We start from the raw sequence: 16151 nt of genomic DNA, 5'->3' as shown, positions 1-16151 counted from the left end.
ATGTTTGGAATAAAATTTGCCCCTAAACCCCCCTAGGATGCACAATTCCTTATCCCTTTGTCAAGTTAAAAAAACCCCACTGTAAATATTTCTCAGTGAATAAGGGATTGATGTTTCAATCACGTTTGGATTTGCATCCACCTTGGTGTCCTTCCCCTGTGAATATTCCTGGGAGCTGCCTGAGTGATCAAAAAATTAAACATTGCAATCTGGACTGGTTTGGGAACACCTTTCATGTTTATTCCCCAAGATTTTCTCCCTGGAAAAGCAGCACTGGTCCCGGGGTGTGGATTGGAGGTGACACCAAAAATGTGAAATCCACAGAAATCTGCTGGGGGGCAGCAAGGGAAAACAAATCCCCCAAATCTGCAGGACTTCACACTGGGACCACTCCTGTGTTCACTGCTCTTTGATATTAATGCAAATATTGAATTTTCCTCTCTTTTGGGCATCTTTGATATTTCTAAAGCACATTAGTGGCAAGGGGAAGTGGTAACAGATCCAGGACGTGTTTATTTTTACCTAATCTGAGTGTTTTAACAACTGCCATGAAATATTCTGTATTTGGAGCCCACCTTTCCATGGAAAACAGAGTCATGGAAGGGCTGAGGTCAGAAGTGGTCAGGGATCATCTGGTCCCATCCCAATAAATGTTCATCTGGCTGAAAGGCAGGAAGGAAACAGATGAAGCCTCACCTGGGGGAGGATTTGAGAAACAAATGGAATTCGAGGCTCGGATTTGGCTTTTCCTGGAAGCTCAGCTGCATTTGATGCTTTTGAAACCCCCAAATTTCAAATGTTCCTCTACTTTTCTACTCCAGTTTCTGCTCATCCAGAGCCAATCCTTGTCCCTCCATCTCCCTGCGCTGTTTTCCAGTCCCTCTGCTTGGATTTGCTGACATTAGAGGGCACTCTCCCATTTTCCTGCTTTTTTCCAAGGTGTTTTCACCAGCTCCCGTTGCCAAGTGCTTCGGCAGGCTGGGGCTGAGGGCACGGACACGCTCCCAACTAAAGCTGCTATTTTCTTTTAAAAACTACTGTAGTGCTGGGAAATCTTCTCCCAAAACCGACTTTTTAATGATATCCGTGTAGCTGGGAGGGTGGGCAGTCTGTAAAACATCACACACGTGAAATATCTCCTGTTGCAGCAGCTCTCTGTCAGGGATCCCTGATTTCCCAGCTGGAATTTGTGGGAATTCATGCAGTGCAGCCCTTCCTTGACATTGCAGGGTGTTAAACTGGAGGTGGCTAAAAGGTGACTACGAATTTCGTGTGATGGATATCTCCTAAATCCTCCAAACTCTTCAATTCACTTCCAGAAGTGCTTTCAAATTACAGATGAGCCAGGAAAAAAAAATAGGGGAAAAAAAGAAGCCAAAGACCAAATATTGCTTTAAAATGTGTAGGAGAAGTGTTTCTGAATCAGCCCAAGGAATGTCTGATAAACCCACAAAGCATCCAGAATGCCATTCCAGCATCCACTGTGGCAATATTCCTATATCAAAGCCGAGGTGCTGTGAACTTCCAACTTTTTTTTTTTGGGATGGCATTCATCTTTCTGACAAAAATAACCATGGAATGCCAACCTGCAGCAGCTTCAGGCTCGCTAGGAAAATATTACCACTTCTCCCAGCCCCAGTCACACCTAAGGTAAGAAGCTAAGCTTGTCATCATTTAAAAAAAAAAAGCAAAATGTGCAGAAGTCACCAGAGATTTTTGTCTCCCCTGGAACTTTTTCTTGTGGAAGTTGCAGGACAAAACACACCCCCAAAATATGGGATTAGAGATCCAGTTTTAACCCTTCCTTCCTCTCTGGGAGTCTCCCTTGTGCCATCCCCTGTTATCCATTGTTCCCATAATTAGTTCTGATCTTCCCTGCAGCAGTGTTGACACAAATTAATTTGCAGTGTCTGGGTGCCACACAAATTCCAAGTGGGAGCAGAGAATCCCATCAATAGAACAGCAGAAGGAGAAAGGACAAGTTCAAAAGTTGGGATGTAAGAGCCAAGTGCAGAAGCAGAATCAGTCAGAATCCTGCCCAAGGTGGCCCAGGGAATGTGGGGGAGTTTCCTGTAGGAAAAGGAGAAATGTTCCCATTTTTAATTGAATTTTTGCCAGGCTCCATGTCAGGTGTGCAGCATTCCTGCCTGGAAAACTCCTGGATTTGTGTCTGCAACTCCACAGCACTAGAGTATTACCAGAGCAGGAAGAATCCCTCCCCTCTCCCCCTCTGGCAGGTGAAATCCACTTTTTATTCACAGGGAAAGGGAAGCCTTTCCTCCAGGCCAGCCTTTCAGAAGTGGCTCAGAAATCAGAGCTGCCAGCGACCCTGAGCAGAAATCCCTGGGTTTGTTCCCTCAGTCAGGAACCAGCCCCAGCTCCCTGCTCCTGCTGACCTGGCCCTTTCCTATTTATTCAGCATGGAATTGAGGAAATCACACAACTGTGCTGCAGTCAGCACCAAAATACAAATCTACTGAGACACTGCTTGCAGGGACTGCTGCTGAGTGCCAGGGATGAGTCATGGGGAGCCCTTCCATGCCATGATCCCAGGAAAATGAGGCAGAGTCATTTCTTTGCACGATTTGCACGCAAGATAAAATTTCTGCATTTGCTGGAAATGCAGTAAATAAATATTGCTGTGGAGTGAAAGCTCCTGGCAGCTGGAGAGGAGCTGTGAGGAGCAGCAAATGGTGGGATGGGATCATGGAATCCCAGACTGGGTTGGGTGGGAAGGACCTTAAATCCCATCCCATTCCAACCTTCCATCATCCCAGGCTGCTCCCAGCCCCAGTGTCCAGCCTGGCCTTGGGCACTGCCAGGATCAGGGGCAGCCCCAGCTGCTCTGGGCACCCTGGGCCAGGGCCTCATCCTCATTTATTAATCATCATTAATGAACAATCACATCTGCAAAACACTCTGCAATTAATTTGTCAAATGAAACTTTCTTCAGCCATCAGACTCTTAAAAATTATATTTTTTTGAATGCAGTATGACTAAATTCATTTAGAATACCAGGTATTTTACCTAAAAAAAAAGCTGAATTATTGAATATGCCTTTGAGAAACACCCAGCTTAGGCCAGTGACCAAACAACCCAGTTTAGAAGGCTGCAGCATCTATAATATCATTAATGAAGCAGTTACAGGCTCAGAGGTTCAGCCTTTGACAGGTGAACAGCATGAGGCAGGCGAGGCCAGTGCTCTGTGCCAGAACACCTGAATCCATCCCGAGCACACAGGGAAGATAAATGCAACTCATTTCCTCAGCACAAGCACGTAAATGGCACCTTATTTGTTGATCATAAGGAGTGATTTGTAAAGTTCAAGTACCAAAATATGCAAATTGGCACCGCGCTCCACATGCAAAAGAGCAAAGGGATCCTGGAGAGCTCATCCTCACATGGCTTCTGCCTCACTCTGCACAAAGGGCAGCACAAACCCCTGGGCACTGACAGCAGGAAATTCAGGAAGTTTAGCTGGTAGGAATTGAGGGAAACACCAGCTTGGTGCAAAAATAGAGAAAATATTCTAAGGGCCTTGAGCTGCGTGGATTTGATGTGGAGCTGGTGTCTGACAGGGCCTGCCCAGCTCCTGGCAGGCTGGAGCATCCCTGGGGATGGCTCTGGTAGGAGCCCAGCTTTGCTGATCCTCGTGGATCCCTTCCTGCTCAGGATGTTCCACGAGAAATCCAGTGACACTGTCATTAACATCTGCAGAAAGGCAGAGAAAATATAGAAACACCCCACCTTTGCAACAGGGAAAACATCACATTTTTGTTCATCATTATCTTTTCATAGCCCAATTCCACCCTCATGGGGCAATAATCTGATTTCCTTTGAGGTTGTGTAAATTAATCAACATGAACTTTTACATAATTCAATATATAATTTTCCCCCCATTTTTACTCACATATTCTCTTCTTTGCTCAAGTTGAGAGCCATTTGTTCTTTTAATTAATTGATGATTTTAACTTGAAAACTGAGTGAAAATACAACATGATAACCATCATCTACCGAGAGTGTGACTTTTTAGTTATAAAATAAAGCAAAGCAGAGCTGGGAGGACCAAAATGACTCTGAAACAATGCTAACATCACTGAGTTTAACAATGAATGATATTCTTTCCTTTGAGGTTGTGTAAATTAATCAACATGGACATTTACATGATTCATTATATTATTTTCCCCCCATTTTTACTCACACATACCCTTCTTGCCTCAAGTTGAGAGCCATTTGTTCTTTTATTCAATTGATGATTTTTACTTGAAAATTAAGTAAAAATACCCCTCTGCAACATGACAGCCATCATCTACTGAGAACGTGATTTTTAGTTATAAAATAGAGCAAAGCAGAGCTGGGGGGACCAAAGTGACTCTGGAACAATGCTGACATCACTGAGTTTAACAATAAATTATCTTATTTCCTTTAAGGTTGTGTAAATTAATCAACATGAACATTGTACATAATTCAGTATATAATTTTTCCCCATTTTTACTCACACATTCTCTTCTTTCCTCAAGCTGAGAGCCATTTGTTCTTTTCAATCAATTGATGATGTTTGCTTGAAAATGAAGTAAAAATACCCCTCTGCAACATGACAGCCATCATCTACTAAGAGATTTAGTTATAAAATAGTATTTTCAGAAAAATAGCAATTTTTAGTCATAAAATAAAGCAAAGCAGAGCTGGGGAGGTGTGAAATGACCCTGGAACGATGCTGACATCACTGGGTTTAACAAGAAATTTCCACAGCATCCTCCCAGACCTTGGCTTCAGCCAAGTGTCATGCTGCTAATTAAGATGTTAATGAAGACACAGAGCCAACCTGGGCTCGGTGTGGAGCTCCCAGCTCTGGGATTTGGCTGCAGTTTGGAAAGCCCAGCTGAGATCTGGGGGTCAGGAGAGCCCTGACACAGAGCACAGAAATCTGGGAGGAAGCTCTGTGGGCAGGGGAGAGCTCAGAGCTCTGTGAGGTGCTCCAGGGTTGCCATAGAGACTCACCAGGTTTGACCAGGAGTGCACACAGGGAATATTCCCACCCTGAACACAACCTGTGGAAGGTGATCTGACACTGCCTGCTCTTCCAGGGAGCTGGGCAGGAAATCTGGGCATGATGTCTGGAGAGCTGCTCTCCACAGCCCATTTCTTGTCACACTTGTGGGAATCAGAAAAATCAGGAAAACAGAAACTCCCACAGACACTGAAGGGTTTGATCTGCAGCCTTGGGAGAAGCTTGGATTGATGCAGAAATCCAATACACAGACATTAAGCAGAAAAACCATAAACTCATATTTCTGTAGCTGTAAGTAAGAATATGCCTGAAGTGAGTGAGAAACGGCACTGATGGATGGTGAAGGGTTTCTGATGTAGGGTGGGGCTGTAGGGAATAAACTGAGAGTTTGGAATTAGAACAGAAGCAGATCTGTGCCTGTGAGACAGAAACCCATTGGACAAAAGTATCCAGAGTGCAGCAGGAAAGCAAAATAAACCCTGTGGCAGCTGTCCATTGGGTTAGAAAGTTCTAGATTGCCTCGTAACAAAGAACTTGTGACTGCTCCTGAGCTATGGCTGAATGCCTGCTCCTCTGAAATCTCACAGCCCCTGAGACTGATGTTTGTCTGAGCAATGAATCCTTCCTAGCCTGAAAATTACAGGTGGTGACAATGACAATAATACGGAGCCCTTAGGTGTGCTCTGGCAGGTTCACACCAAAGAAGTTGACAAGATGGGTCTCAGCTGATCAAGTTTTAAGATCACTTTCTTTTCCAGCATCAGCTACGCAGTGACTTCGAATCTGGGAAGGAATTAGAAGGAAAAGTCTGCCTATCAGCACAAAGACAGAAAAATTGCCCTAACCCCAGAAACTGCTCTGAACCCCAGCCCCAGAGGGATGTTTGATATTCAGCTGTGTCGTTTTTTCAGTCACCAAGGTCCATCCTCACCTCAGTTGTTCTCACCATCCATGGCCCATTGGGGTAGGAGAGTGAATTCCAGCTTCTTTCCATCAAGAAAATAGTCCTGCCATGCTGCTTGACTCCCAAAAATAAATTTAAATATGGTGAGACTGATCCGAGGCATATCTTTGACATTTTTTCAATCTTTCCCCAAACTCTTTCAACATTTAAGCAGACAGCTCATCAATGACATTCTGCATAAATGCTCCACGGTTCAAAGTAATTTTTCATGATGAATCTTTAAAGTGCCAGACTCTCTGATAAGTTAAATTTTGATTTTCTTTATATGACAAATGGTTAATAGTTGTCTTAGAGCCTTTCTGCATGATGATTTTTATCTCTCTTTTATTACGGTAATAATAACATCTAATATACTCTCTCATATCTGTCTTGTTCTTTCTTAAGGTCAAAATTATATCCAGAGTTAAAAGCAGCAAGAGATTTCTCCCTTTCTTCCTCTTGGTCTTTTCAGGGAATAAATTACCACACACAGGCAAATAATAGCAGATTAGGAAGCCTAAATGGGATATCCATACTTTAATATGTGCTGGGCAATCAGAAACCCGAGTGTTGGGATGGCATCACAGCCAGGAGTTTCCAGGCTTGCAAGTTAATTAGGAGCTATTACATCAGGCTATTTAATTGCCTTCCTTGTATAATCTGTGAAGGAGAAGGAGAAGGAGGAGAGGAGAAGAATAAGAATATGAAGAATATGAAGGAAATGAGAAGGAATATGAGAAGGAGAAGGAGAAGGAGAAGGAGAAGGAAGGAAGAAGAGAAGGAGAAGAGAAGGAATATGAAGAATATGAAGAATGAAGAATGAAGAATATGAAGAACATGAAGACTGAAGAAGAAGAAGAAGAAGAATGAAGAATATGAGAGAGAGAAGAAATGAAGATAGAAGAAGAAGAAGAATATGAAGAAGAAGAGAAGATATTAAGAGAAGATAGAAGAATATGAAGAAAGAAGACAGAAGAATATGAAGAAGAGAAGAAGAAGAAGAAGAAAGAAGAGAAGAAGAAGAAGATAGAAGAAGAAGAAAGAAGAAGAGAGAAGAAGAAGAAGGATGAAGAAGAAGAAGAAGAATATGAAGAAGAAGAAGAAGAAGATGATGAAGAAGAAGAAGAAGAAGATATGAAGAAGAAGAGAGAAGAAGAAGAAGAATATGAAGAAGAAGAAGAAGAATATGAAGAAGAAGAAGAAGAAGATGATGAAGAAGAAGAAGAAGAAGAATATGAAGAATATGAAGAAGAAAGTGTTAACTCCTCTTCTTGTCTTTGGGCAGATTTTTTTGGTGGTGTTTTGTGGGATTTGTTCTCTTCAGTTCACCAGTGGGAACCTCAAACCTTCAGAGGCAGAGATGGATTTTGGGGAGCAGAGGAGCAGCAGGTGACACGTCCTGCTCCTTGGAAGGTGCCACTCCAGGAGTAGAGATGGGGATGGGATGGGATTGGGTGGGATGGGATGGGGATGCACCTCCCACAACCTCAAGGTAGCATTAGCCCAACCCCAGAGCCCAGCGCAGGCTAGTTTATAAATTAATTAACTTATTTATTATCAACTGATTTATTTAGACACAGCTGGATTTGAGAAGCCACATTTCCTAATGGATGGGTTCTCTTTATGGCAATGATATCACAGTTAAAAGGAGTTCAATTCTTCAGTAAATGGCAAAATAAAAGTCATTTATTCAGTAAATCTAGGGAAATCTGGTTTCTAGTTTGAACTACAATCACAACTGGCCAAATTGAGTTTGGCTGCTCCAAACGGTGATTGCTGAGCTCAGGGATGGTTCTCACAGCCCAAAAACAAGGAATCATCACTGGAAATTTATGTCTAAAGCTTCCAGAGGTAGATACGAGTTAGAGAGCAAAGTAAAGGAAAAAAAATTCTGAAGGATTTGGGAATTCTTCATGTCCTCTCCCTCAGCCTTTCCAGCTATTGAAACCACCCTTTTCTGTCCCCAAACTCATCCCAAATCCATCAGTCAGGACTGCTTAGTCAAGCTGGCTCAATGAAGGCACTTCCTTATTTTTCAGATGGGGAAATTGAGTAGAAATTATTTTTCTAAAGTCACAGACTGAATTACTCAGCCACGAGTGGCCAGAGCATCCCCAACTCCGCAACTTGCCCCTCAATCCCCACACAAAGCATCACTCTTCCTACCCTTGGAACCTTTGATCATTTCTCTTTCTGTTATGTTAGCCGAGAAAAATAGTAAAGAAATTCACTATTATCTTCTCACAGCATCATGAATCCCTGCTCTCCAGCAAGAAATAAAATTAATGACAACACATTAATTATGATGCAGGCTGGCACCCCTATGGTTGTTCCCATTGTTCACTTTTTACTGAAAAAAAGACATTTTCTGCCACATTTCCAGTTCCTGTCAGCATAAAAATTAATGTGCCTGGCACCGGCCCCCTCAGATCCTTATTTCCTGGCAGAGATCACTGGGGTCACCCTCTGTTCTCTCCAAAACAAAGCCACCTTTAAAGTTCAGAGATGAGTTCAGCATTGCTGAGTCTTCTGTGGGCTGAGCTGGCCACATCAGCCCTCCAGGGACAGAACTCCTGAAAGGCAGCTGGACCATCCACATTTCCCAGGCTTGCCCTGGATTTAGGTGATTTAGGTGACCTGGTCCCAGTGTTTTGTACCTGCAGATCCCTCCAGCTGGAGTGTGGCCTCTCAGGGACTGGCTAAATCAGAAAGAATGGGATTTTTCCAGCAGCCAATTTGTCTTGCATGCCTTATTTTTGACAAAAGGGGATGAAGGTCTGTGGGAGCAGGAGAGCAGCCCTCTGGAAGGTGCCCTGCCCAAAGACAAATGCCAAAGCACTAAATGAGTTACTCTCATTCCTGCACAATAAATGAAAGGGAAGAGCCTGATTTCCCAAGCTCCACACACAGAGTTCTATTGGCTTAAAGACAACCTTGCTCCTCCCAGGTTACCAAGGCAGGAACATATTTGATTATGTAGGAAAATGTTAACAGAAACAGAGCTCAAAACCCAAACGAAGGTAAATCTGAATTCGTTTGGGGTTTTTGCTTTCCTGAAAGATGGTTTGGGTGGGATATGAGCAGGACAGAGCTCTGCCCTGGGACAAAGCACCTCCATCCCCACGGCTGTGTGCAGGTGCAGAATGGATTCATGGAATTATGGAGTCACGGGATCACAGACTGGTTTGGACTGAAGGGACCTTAAAGCTCATCCCATTCCACCCCCTGCCATGGCAGGGACACCTCCCACTGTCCCAGGCTGCTCCTAGCCCCAGTGTCCAACCTGGCCTTGGGCACTGCCAGGGATCCAGGGGCAGCCACAGCTGCTCTGGGAATTCCATGCACTCAGGACCTGGTTGGGATTCTGTCACCAGCCAGGAATCATTCCCAGCCCTTCCCTTTTCCCTGGCTAAAGGAAGTGAAATTCTGCTCCTTGGGGAGTCCTGGAGAGACCTGGAGAGTGTTTGGGATGGGAAATTTGCAGGACAGCTGGCATGGCTGAAATGCCAGCAGCCAGCAGTGACACTGGACCACGCCCAGCTGCAGTGTCACCACGGTGCCACCCTGAGCTGGCTCCCATCTGACAGTTATCAATTATTCCTAAGGGTAATAAATATCCAGCACACTCCTTAGGCATTTCCCATGGCTGCTAGGATCCCATGGCTCCTAGGATTCCATAGTTCCTTAGACTCCATGGTTCCTGGGTTCCACGGTTCCTAGGATTCCATTGTCCCTGGTTTCCATGGTTCCTGGGTTCCATGGTTCCTGAGATTTCATGGTTCCTAGGATTCTATGGTTCCTGGGTTCCATGGTTCCTAGGATTCCATGGTTCCTGGGTTCCATGGTTCCTAGGATTCCATGGTTCCTAGGGTTCCATGGTTCCTAGGGTTCCATGGTCCTGGGTTCCATGGTTCCTAGGATTCCATGGTTTCTAGGATTTCATGGTTCTTGGGTTCCACGGTTCCTAGGATTCCATGGTTTCTAGGATTTCATTGTTCCTGGTTTCCATGGTTCCTGGGTTCCATGGTTCCTAGGATTCCATGGTTCCTGGGTTCCATGGTTCCTGGGTTCCGCAGTTCCTAGGATTCCATGGTTCCTGGGTTCCATGGTTCCTAGGATTCCATGGTTCCCACTCGACTCAGCAAACTTGAGATGACCCCAAAAGTACTCAAGTGTTTAAGAGACTTTGAAAACCAGGACGTGTTAAACTTTTCAGCCTGGACAAACACAGGCAGGAATGTGTTTGCTCTCCTTGGACCAGCCAGAAACCATCCAGACCAACCTGCTGTCCCAGCACGGCTCCGTGCTGGGCTCACTTTACCCCAAAAGCTCAGGGAGGGCATCACACAGGGATGACACCAAACCACCTCGTTGCAGGGTTAAAAATGATCTCCTGAGCTATGATATTTAACAGGAAAATATTAGAAAACATCCACAGAGTGATTTATTACAATTAATATCACAGCTGTGACTGCAAAAGGCATTGCTGAGACACTCTGCCACATTTGCAAGCCAAGGGCACAGTTTGTTACACTCAGGGGACACAGCCACAAGCAGAACTCACACGTGTGTAACTCATCAGGGGACCTTTCCTCCACACCACATTTACATATTTCACATCAAATTACCTTTTCCTTGTTTCATTTTTTTTTTCCAACAGGAAATTTTAAAAAAATCCCAGATTTGGCACATTTCATCAGCTGGGTGTTGCCTACCTAAGGCAATTAATTGAGGCACAGGGAGAGGTGCTGATACCCTGCCTTAGAGTGATTTCCCAAGATTCTTCTGGATACGAGATGAGACATCCCCAGAGACCATTTCCTGCCAAAGTCATTTTAGATATCTATATTAAAATGCCAGTGGAAGTTGCAAGTGGGGCCTGATTCTTCCACCAGTGGCCCTTCGTGTCACTGGAAACCTGAAATGAAGTGTACTTTGAATTTGTATTTAAATTACCAGTTGCCTTGAAGTAAATGTGATTTGGGATGGGAAAGCACAGGAATGCCTCGTGCCTGGCAGAGAGGAGGGATTTTGGGAATACTCCATCCTCCCCGCAGGCTGCAGGCACACATCTCCTCAAAGCACGGGATTATCTCTGGATGAATCAAAGAGCAGCTTGATTAAAACCTGGAGCCCGACAGAGGAGGGAAATGAAGCAAATGAAAACATTCATTTGGAGACAAAACTTTACACCAGTGTGACTCTGGGGACAGAGCCCTTCCCGAGCGCTCCGCTCCGAAAGCGACACCTGGGGACTCTGCCAGAGGTGGCCTGGCCAGAGAAAAGCATCCAAAGGAACTGAAAGCAACGAGTGGAACATCAGATGTCAAACCCTGGGCCGGCCTTTGGGACACTTGCTCAGGACTTTGCCCTTCGGAAGGAAGTTTTTTTAATTCCCGCTCCGACGCCGTTGCGGAAGGACCTTTTGTGGAGAGGGGAGTCCAGGAGAGGCTTCCCAAGGGGCAGCTCCTCACCCCTGCCCACCTGGGACAGGCACCTGCTCAGCAGCACCAGGCACGAATCCCATCTCCCATGCAGCTGGCAGGTCAGATATAAAGGGTTGGTGCTCTGGAGATGAAAGGCAAACACACAAACAAACAAACAAACAAACAAGGAGGGAGGAAAAAGAAAGAGATAAGAGGAGGCAAAATGATGGATTTGTGTATTTGCCAGGACTTGTTCAGGACACAGAGCAAAGTAGAAACACAAAAGCGATTTATGCTCTGAATGACGGGGATGAGCTGTTATTTTCTAAGGGTTTATCGTGTTCAAAATCAGATTTTTTCATTGTTTTTTATACATTTCTGGTCTAAAATACTGATACAATTATGTTTAGGGTATGATATGAATTGTTTTCAGTGATGCTGGCCAGCTGTGACACACTTTCCTTGGAACAACACAGGTGTTTATTGCTGGAAAATGAGATTTTTTTCAGGGAAAAATGAAATACCAGCTTTGTATAACCTGTGTGAACTTCTGAGGCTTAAATTACAGGTAAGAGAAAACAAAAATACCTGTAAAGCTAAAATTTGGAGGGAGCTTTCCAGTAGTTATGACCAATTCTGGAAGTAGTTCTAAGTTTAATAATGACAAAATAGTAATGGGAATTTTAAAAAGTCTGTATAAAATTCCAGGCTTGGACAAAAACCCAGGGTTTTGCACACATTCCTTTTACTTGCACTCCATAGGACAAAAAATGCCAACCACATAAAAGCTTTCACATATTCCAACAGCTCTTAAAATAAACTGCATTTAATTACTGCTGAATTATAAAACAAAACCATTTCCTGGCCTGTCTGTGGTTGCTCTGTGTGTATTTCATCACATCCTGATTTCCCAGCTGATTTTCCATCTCAAAGTCATATTCTGTAATCTCTAAAAATTCCATGCAAAGCCATAGGATTAACACCAGGAATTGCTGGTAAAACTTAATTAGGGTTTGTTTTAATTCAGTGTTTTATTGCTCTTCTTTAATACTGGTTATTAAGTTAATTTTTTTGTTTGTTTAATGACTTTTTCTGCAACCAACTGCCACTGACAAGGCGTTTCCCAGGCTGAATTTTCTCCCTAACAATAAAAAACACTTTTTGCAAGAAAAAAATCTATAAAAACCAAAAAACCAGGCCCAGAGAAATTCTCCTTTTGAATTTTTAGCTGCTATTTCACTAGATTTCCTGAACAAATAACTTTTATTTTGACATTTATTGAAGCAATTAAAGTCCTTTTCCCATGATATCATTGCCATAAAGGGAACCCATCCATTAGGAAATGTGGCTACTCAGATCCAGCTGTGTCTAAATAAATCAGCTGATTGTAAATAAGTTAATTAATTGATAAACTCACTAGCAATAAATGAAATTAAAATGTATATATCTATCTAATTGCACCTCTTTGAGATAAGCAAGGAATTCAGATTAAATGGAGATATTTGTGATTTTCTCTCTTCCATCCAGGATTTGAGCTCCCCACACTCCACATTAAATATGCACGGAGTTGCTCACATGATTATTTCAGAGGCTTGCATATTTTATTGATAACACCAGGAAAAATTAGGCTATGCTCCAGGAAAATGAGGTAATAATATTTAACCAATCGCTTTAATACTGGAAAGTCCTTTCATTTTATAAAAAAATACAAAACACAGCAGCAAAGGAGCAACCAAGCAAACAAAATAATCTAAATAAAGAGGTAATTTAAGAGGAATGGAAGAGATCTGGGAGTAATTAGAGAATGGGACTTACCATGGAAGGGCCAACTGGGAAACCCGAGCACAGCAACGTCGTGGAGATCCACAGGATGAAAACCAAGTTCCACCTGCATAGACTTCAAAGAAAAGCTGAGATTAAGGAAAATTTGGGCCAAAACCGAGCAAAATACGAACAGAGAGCATCCCGTGCAGCAAGAACCCCACGGTGGCTTTACCTGCTCATTTTTCACCCAGCACTGTGTGTGTGAACATGCAGCTCCACATCCAAATCCCTCACATATCCTTTCAGCTCTTCCTCAGGTGACCATTTTATACCAGAGTTCAGGAGGGAAAATGTCATCAAAGCTGATTTTATTCTGACTAATTGCTCCTTGTTTGGCCTTTTCTTCTTGTTAAATGGGAAAATGGCAAGAACACGCTCAGCTGCCATCACCAGCCCCGGGGATTTCATTTAAAGTGTCCCATTAAATGTCTCTCAAGTGGTTTTATTGCTACCTCTGTGTCATCACTGCAAGCCTGGTCAGAGGTCTAAAGATTTCAAAAATCCATCTCAAGAGTTTGTTACCACTTCCAATATACCAGGTGGAGACCTTGCAAAGCCTGGCAGCAAGGGAGAAACATTAAAAGTGCATTTTAAGTAGAAAAATCCTCTGAGTCTAATTGTGCCCCATACAAAGAATAATATTTTTTTTGTGTCTTTCTCCCCCCAACATTATTTTTTTACCTGCTTAGTTCTACATACACCAAATGAAATTTTCTTTCTGACAATTAAAATTCTTTGGACAATAATTTCTACTATGCACCCATATCTCAGCCCACAGCGAGTTCAGCCAATCCAAATTTCTATAGGATTATAAACTCTGTTAATCTCATTAATAAACTCTGTTAATCTCATTAACAAACTCTGTTAGTCTCCAGCAGCACAGCAAATGTTTCATGTCTAAAAGCAACATTTGTTGCCGCAACAAATTTAATGGTGCAGCATTTTAGGGGATTCTGTGGTTTATTTATCCAGAGTGGTGTGAAAGTGCTGAATCCCACAAGGTCTGGGAATGCTGGGCTGCACAGGGAATGCTGAAAAACAATAAGTTCCATTTATTTTTTCTGAGAATGGGCACCACATCTACAAAAACATGCTGGGTCAGTGCTTGGACTCGCTGATCCGAGAGCTTTTCCATCTTTAGCCATTCCAGGGCTCTAAGGAAAACTCTGAGGATCATTTTTTGACAGCCACAGAGAGTCAGACACGCCCACAGTGAGGCACAAACCCCAAATGTTGCATTTCCTTTGGTGTTTCCACTGCAGAATCCACAGAGCAGGGCTCCAGAAGGGACCTGGTGCGAGCCTTTGGGGAGACTGAGCTGTCATCAATGATGCCAAATTTCACTGCAACATTTCAGGTCATTTGACAATCTGGAAGGTCTTTTCCAGCCATCCATTCCACGATGCTGGGATTCAGTCTCCTGATACAGTGCCTTGCATTCCAGCAGCCAGAGAACTGAGAGGAGAAACCCAGTGGCATGGAAAGAACCTTTGGGAGTTTTAAACAAACATTCCTGACGTGATCTCAGCCTGTGGTTGACCATTTCTCCCTCCTCGTGGTGGTGCTGATCACGTCGTGGTTGACAAAATCCAACTACTCTGAAATGGCTTCCCAAAAATAAAAAGTGGTTTTAAAATAATTGTGGCTGCTGGTGAAGCTCTCCAGGATTCTGCAGGGCCACGAGGGCTGAAATGAGGATGAAACTGGCCTCGTTTAAAGCCTGCAGCTTTAAACCCTTTATAAACCCATCAGCAGAACAGGTGACTATTTGCATTTCCAGCCTTATTCAGGGAGCAAATCCTCTCTTTGAATGGAACCTCCCATTCCCACTCATCCAGGACCTCCAAGTCCAAGGAGAAGAGGATCAGGTGGTGTTCCTGCTGCTCAGAAAAGCACTTTGGGCTGGATTCTGCCTGGGCACAGCTTAGCTCAGCTCTCATTGTGTCTGCATTTAGTCCAGCTCCGCTTCCCTCTGAAATTACCCTTCACACAACACTGTTTGTGGAAGGTGAGGGGCCAGAACAGGCTGGTGATAAAGCTCAGGGTTTCCAGGTTCAGCCTGAGACTCTCTGGGAAAGCTCTGGTGCATTAGTTTTTAAAATTATGAGTTGTTTGATCTCCTGTTGGGCCTGGTCAGTCCCTCCTATCCTCACCTTTCTCCCATCCCTCTAAAAGAGAGGTTTTGACCAGGTGAGAAATCAGAAACTGCTTTGGAACTGAAGAGCAGCAGGATCATGGAATAGTTTGGGTTGGAAAAGCCCTCTGAGACTGAGTCCAACCATTCCCCAGCACTGCCAAGGCCACCACTGCCCCACATCCACAGGGCTTTCAATCTCCAGGGATTGGAACTCCACCCCTGCCAGGGCTGGACAGCCCTTTTTGGGAGGAGATGTTCCCAATATCCAGCCTGAACCTGCCCTGGATGTGCAGAGGGTACCAAGGCAGGAGTCACTGAGACATCCCCACAGGGCCAGGGGCTTTGCCCACCCCTCAGACACACACAGAAATATTTCCTGCACATTCAAACCCTCCCGTTTGCTCCTCCCTCTTTGGAGGTTATTTTTCCCAGCTTTTCAGGATGCAGTTTAACACAACACACCTGTGATTTGCCTGCATGAAGCACAGATGGAGATTTAGCTCCATTCCAGATATTCCCACTTCAGGTCTGGAGGAATCAGGTTGCAGAGAACAAGTGGCAATTGACATTTCTGTCTCTGCTCTGTCTGCAGAGGCTCTGCTCCCAGGCTGGGCTCACTGGCAGCTATCAGAGGTCAAATGAATCATTAGGAACCACAATGGAAGCTCCCAGCACCCATAAAATTTGTATTTTCTCAGAATAAACCAGCAGCAGTATCAGCAACAAAACCACCTTTTCCTTCCTGCCTGCCTTGTTGGAGGGATGCTGTATTGAACCTCAGTGCTTTCCTCTGGTTTCCCCCCAAAAATC

General features: G+C 43.9%; 1 protein-coding gene across 1 annotated transcript; it reads right to left on the bottom strand.

The window, feature by feature from the left end:
* Positions 1–11312: 11312 nt before the first annotated feature.
* On the bottom strand, positions 11313–15847 carry NPS (neuropeptide S). The gene is made up of 3 exons (XM_050976532.1): positions 15804–15847; positions 13196–13277; positions 11313–11522 (listed from the first exon to the last, which is right to left on the bottom strand). Exons 1-3 carry the CDS (start codon positions 15845–15847, stop codon positions 11313–11315), a joined length of 336 nt encoding a protein of 111 aa, XP_050832489.1.
* Between the last annotated feature and the right edge of the window lie 304 nt (positions 15848–16151).

This window comes from Serinus canaria, chromosome 6 (genome assembly GCF_022539315.1).
Source record: "Serinus canaria isolate serCan28SL12 chromosome 6, serCan2020, whole genome shotgun sequence".
Taxonomy (NCBI): Eukaryota; Metazoa; Chordata; class Aves; order Passeriformes; family Fringillidae; genus Serinus; species Serinus canaria.
Note: the sequence above shows the minus strand (reverse complement) of the source record. Positions and strands in the feature narration are given on the sequence as shown.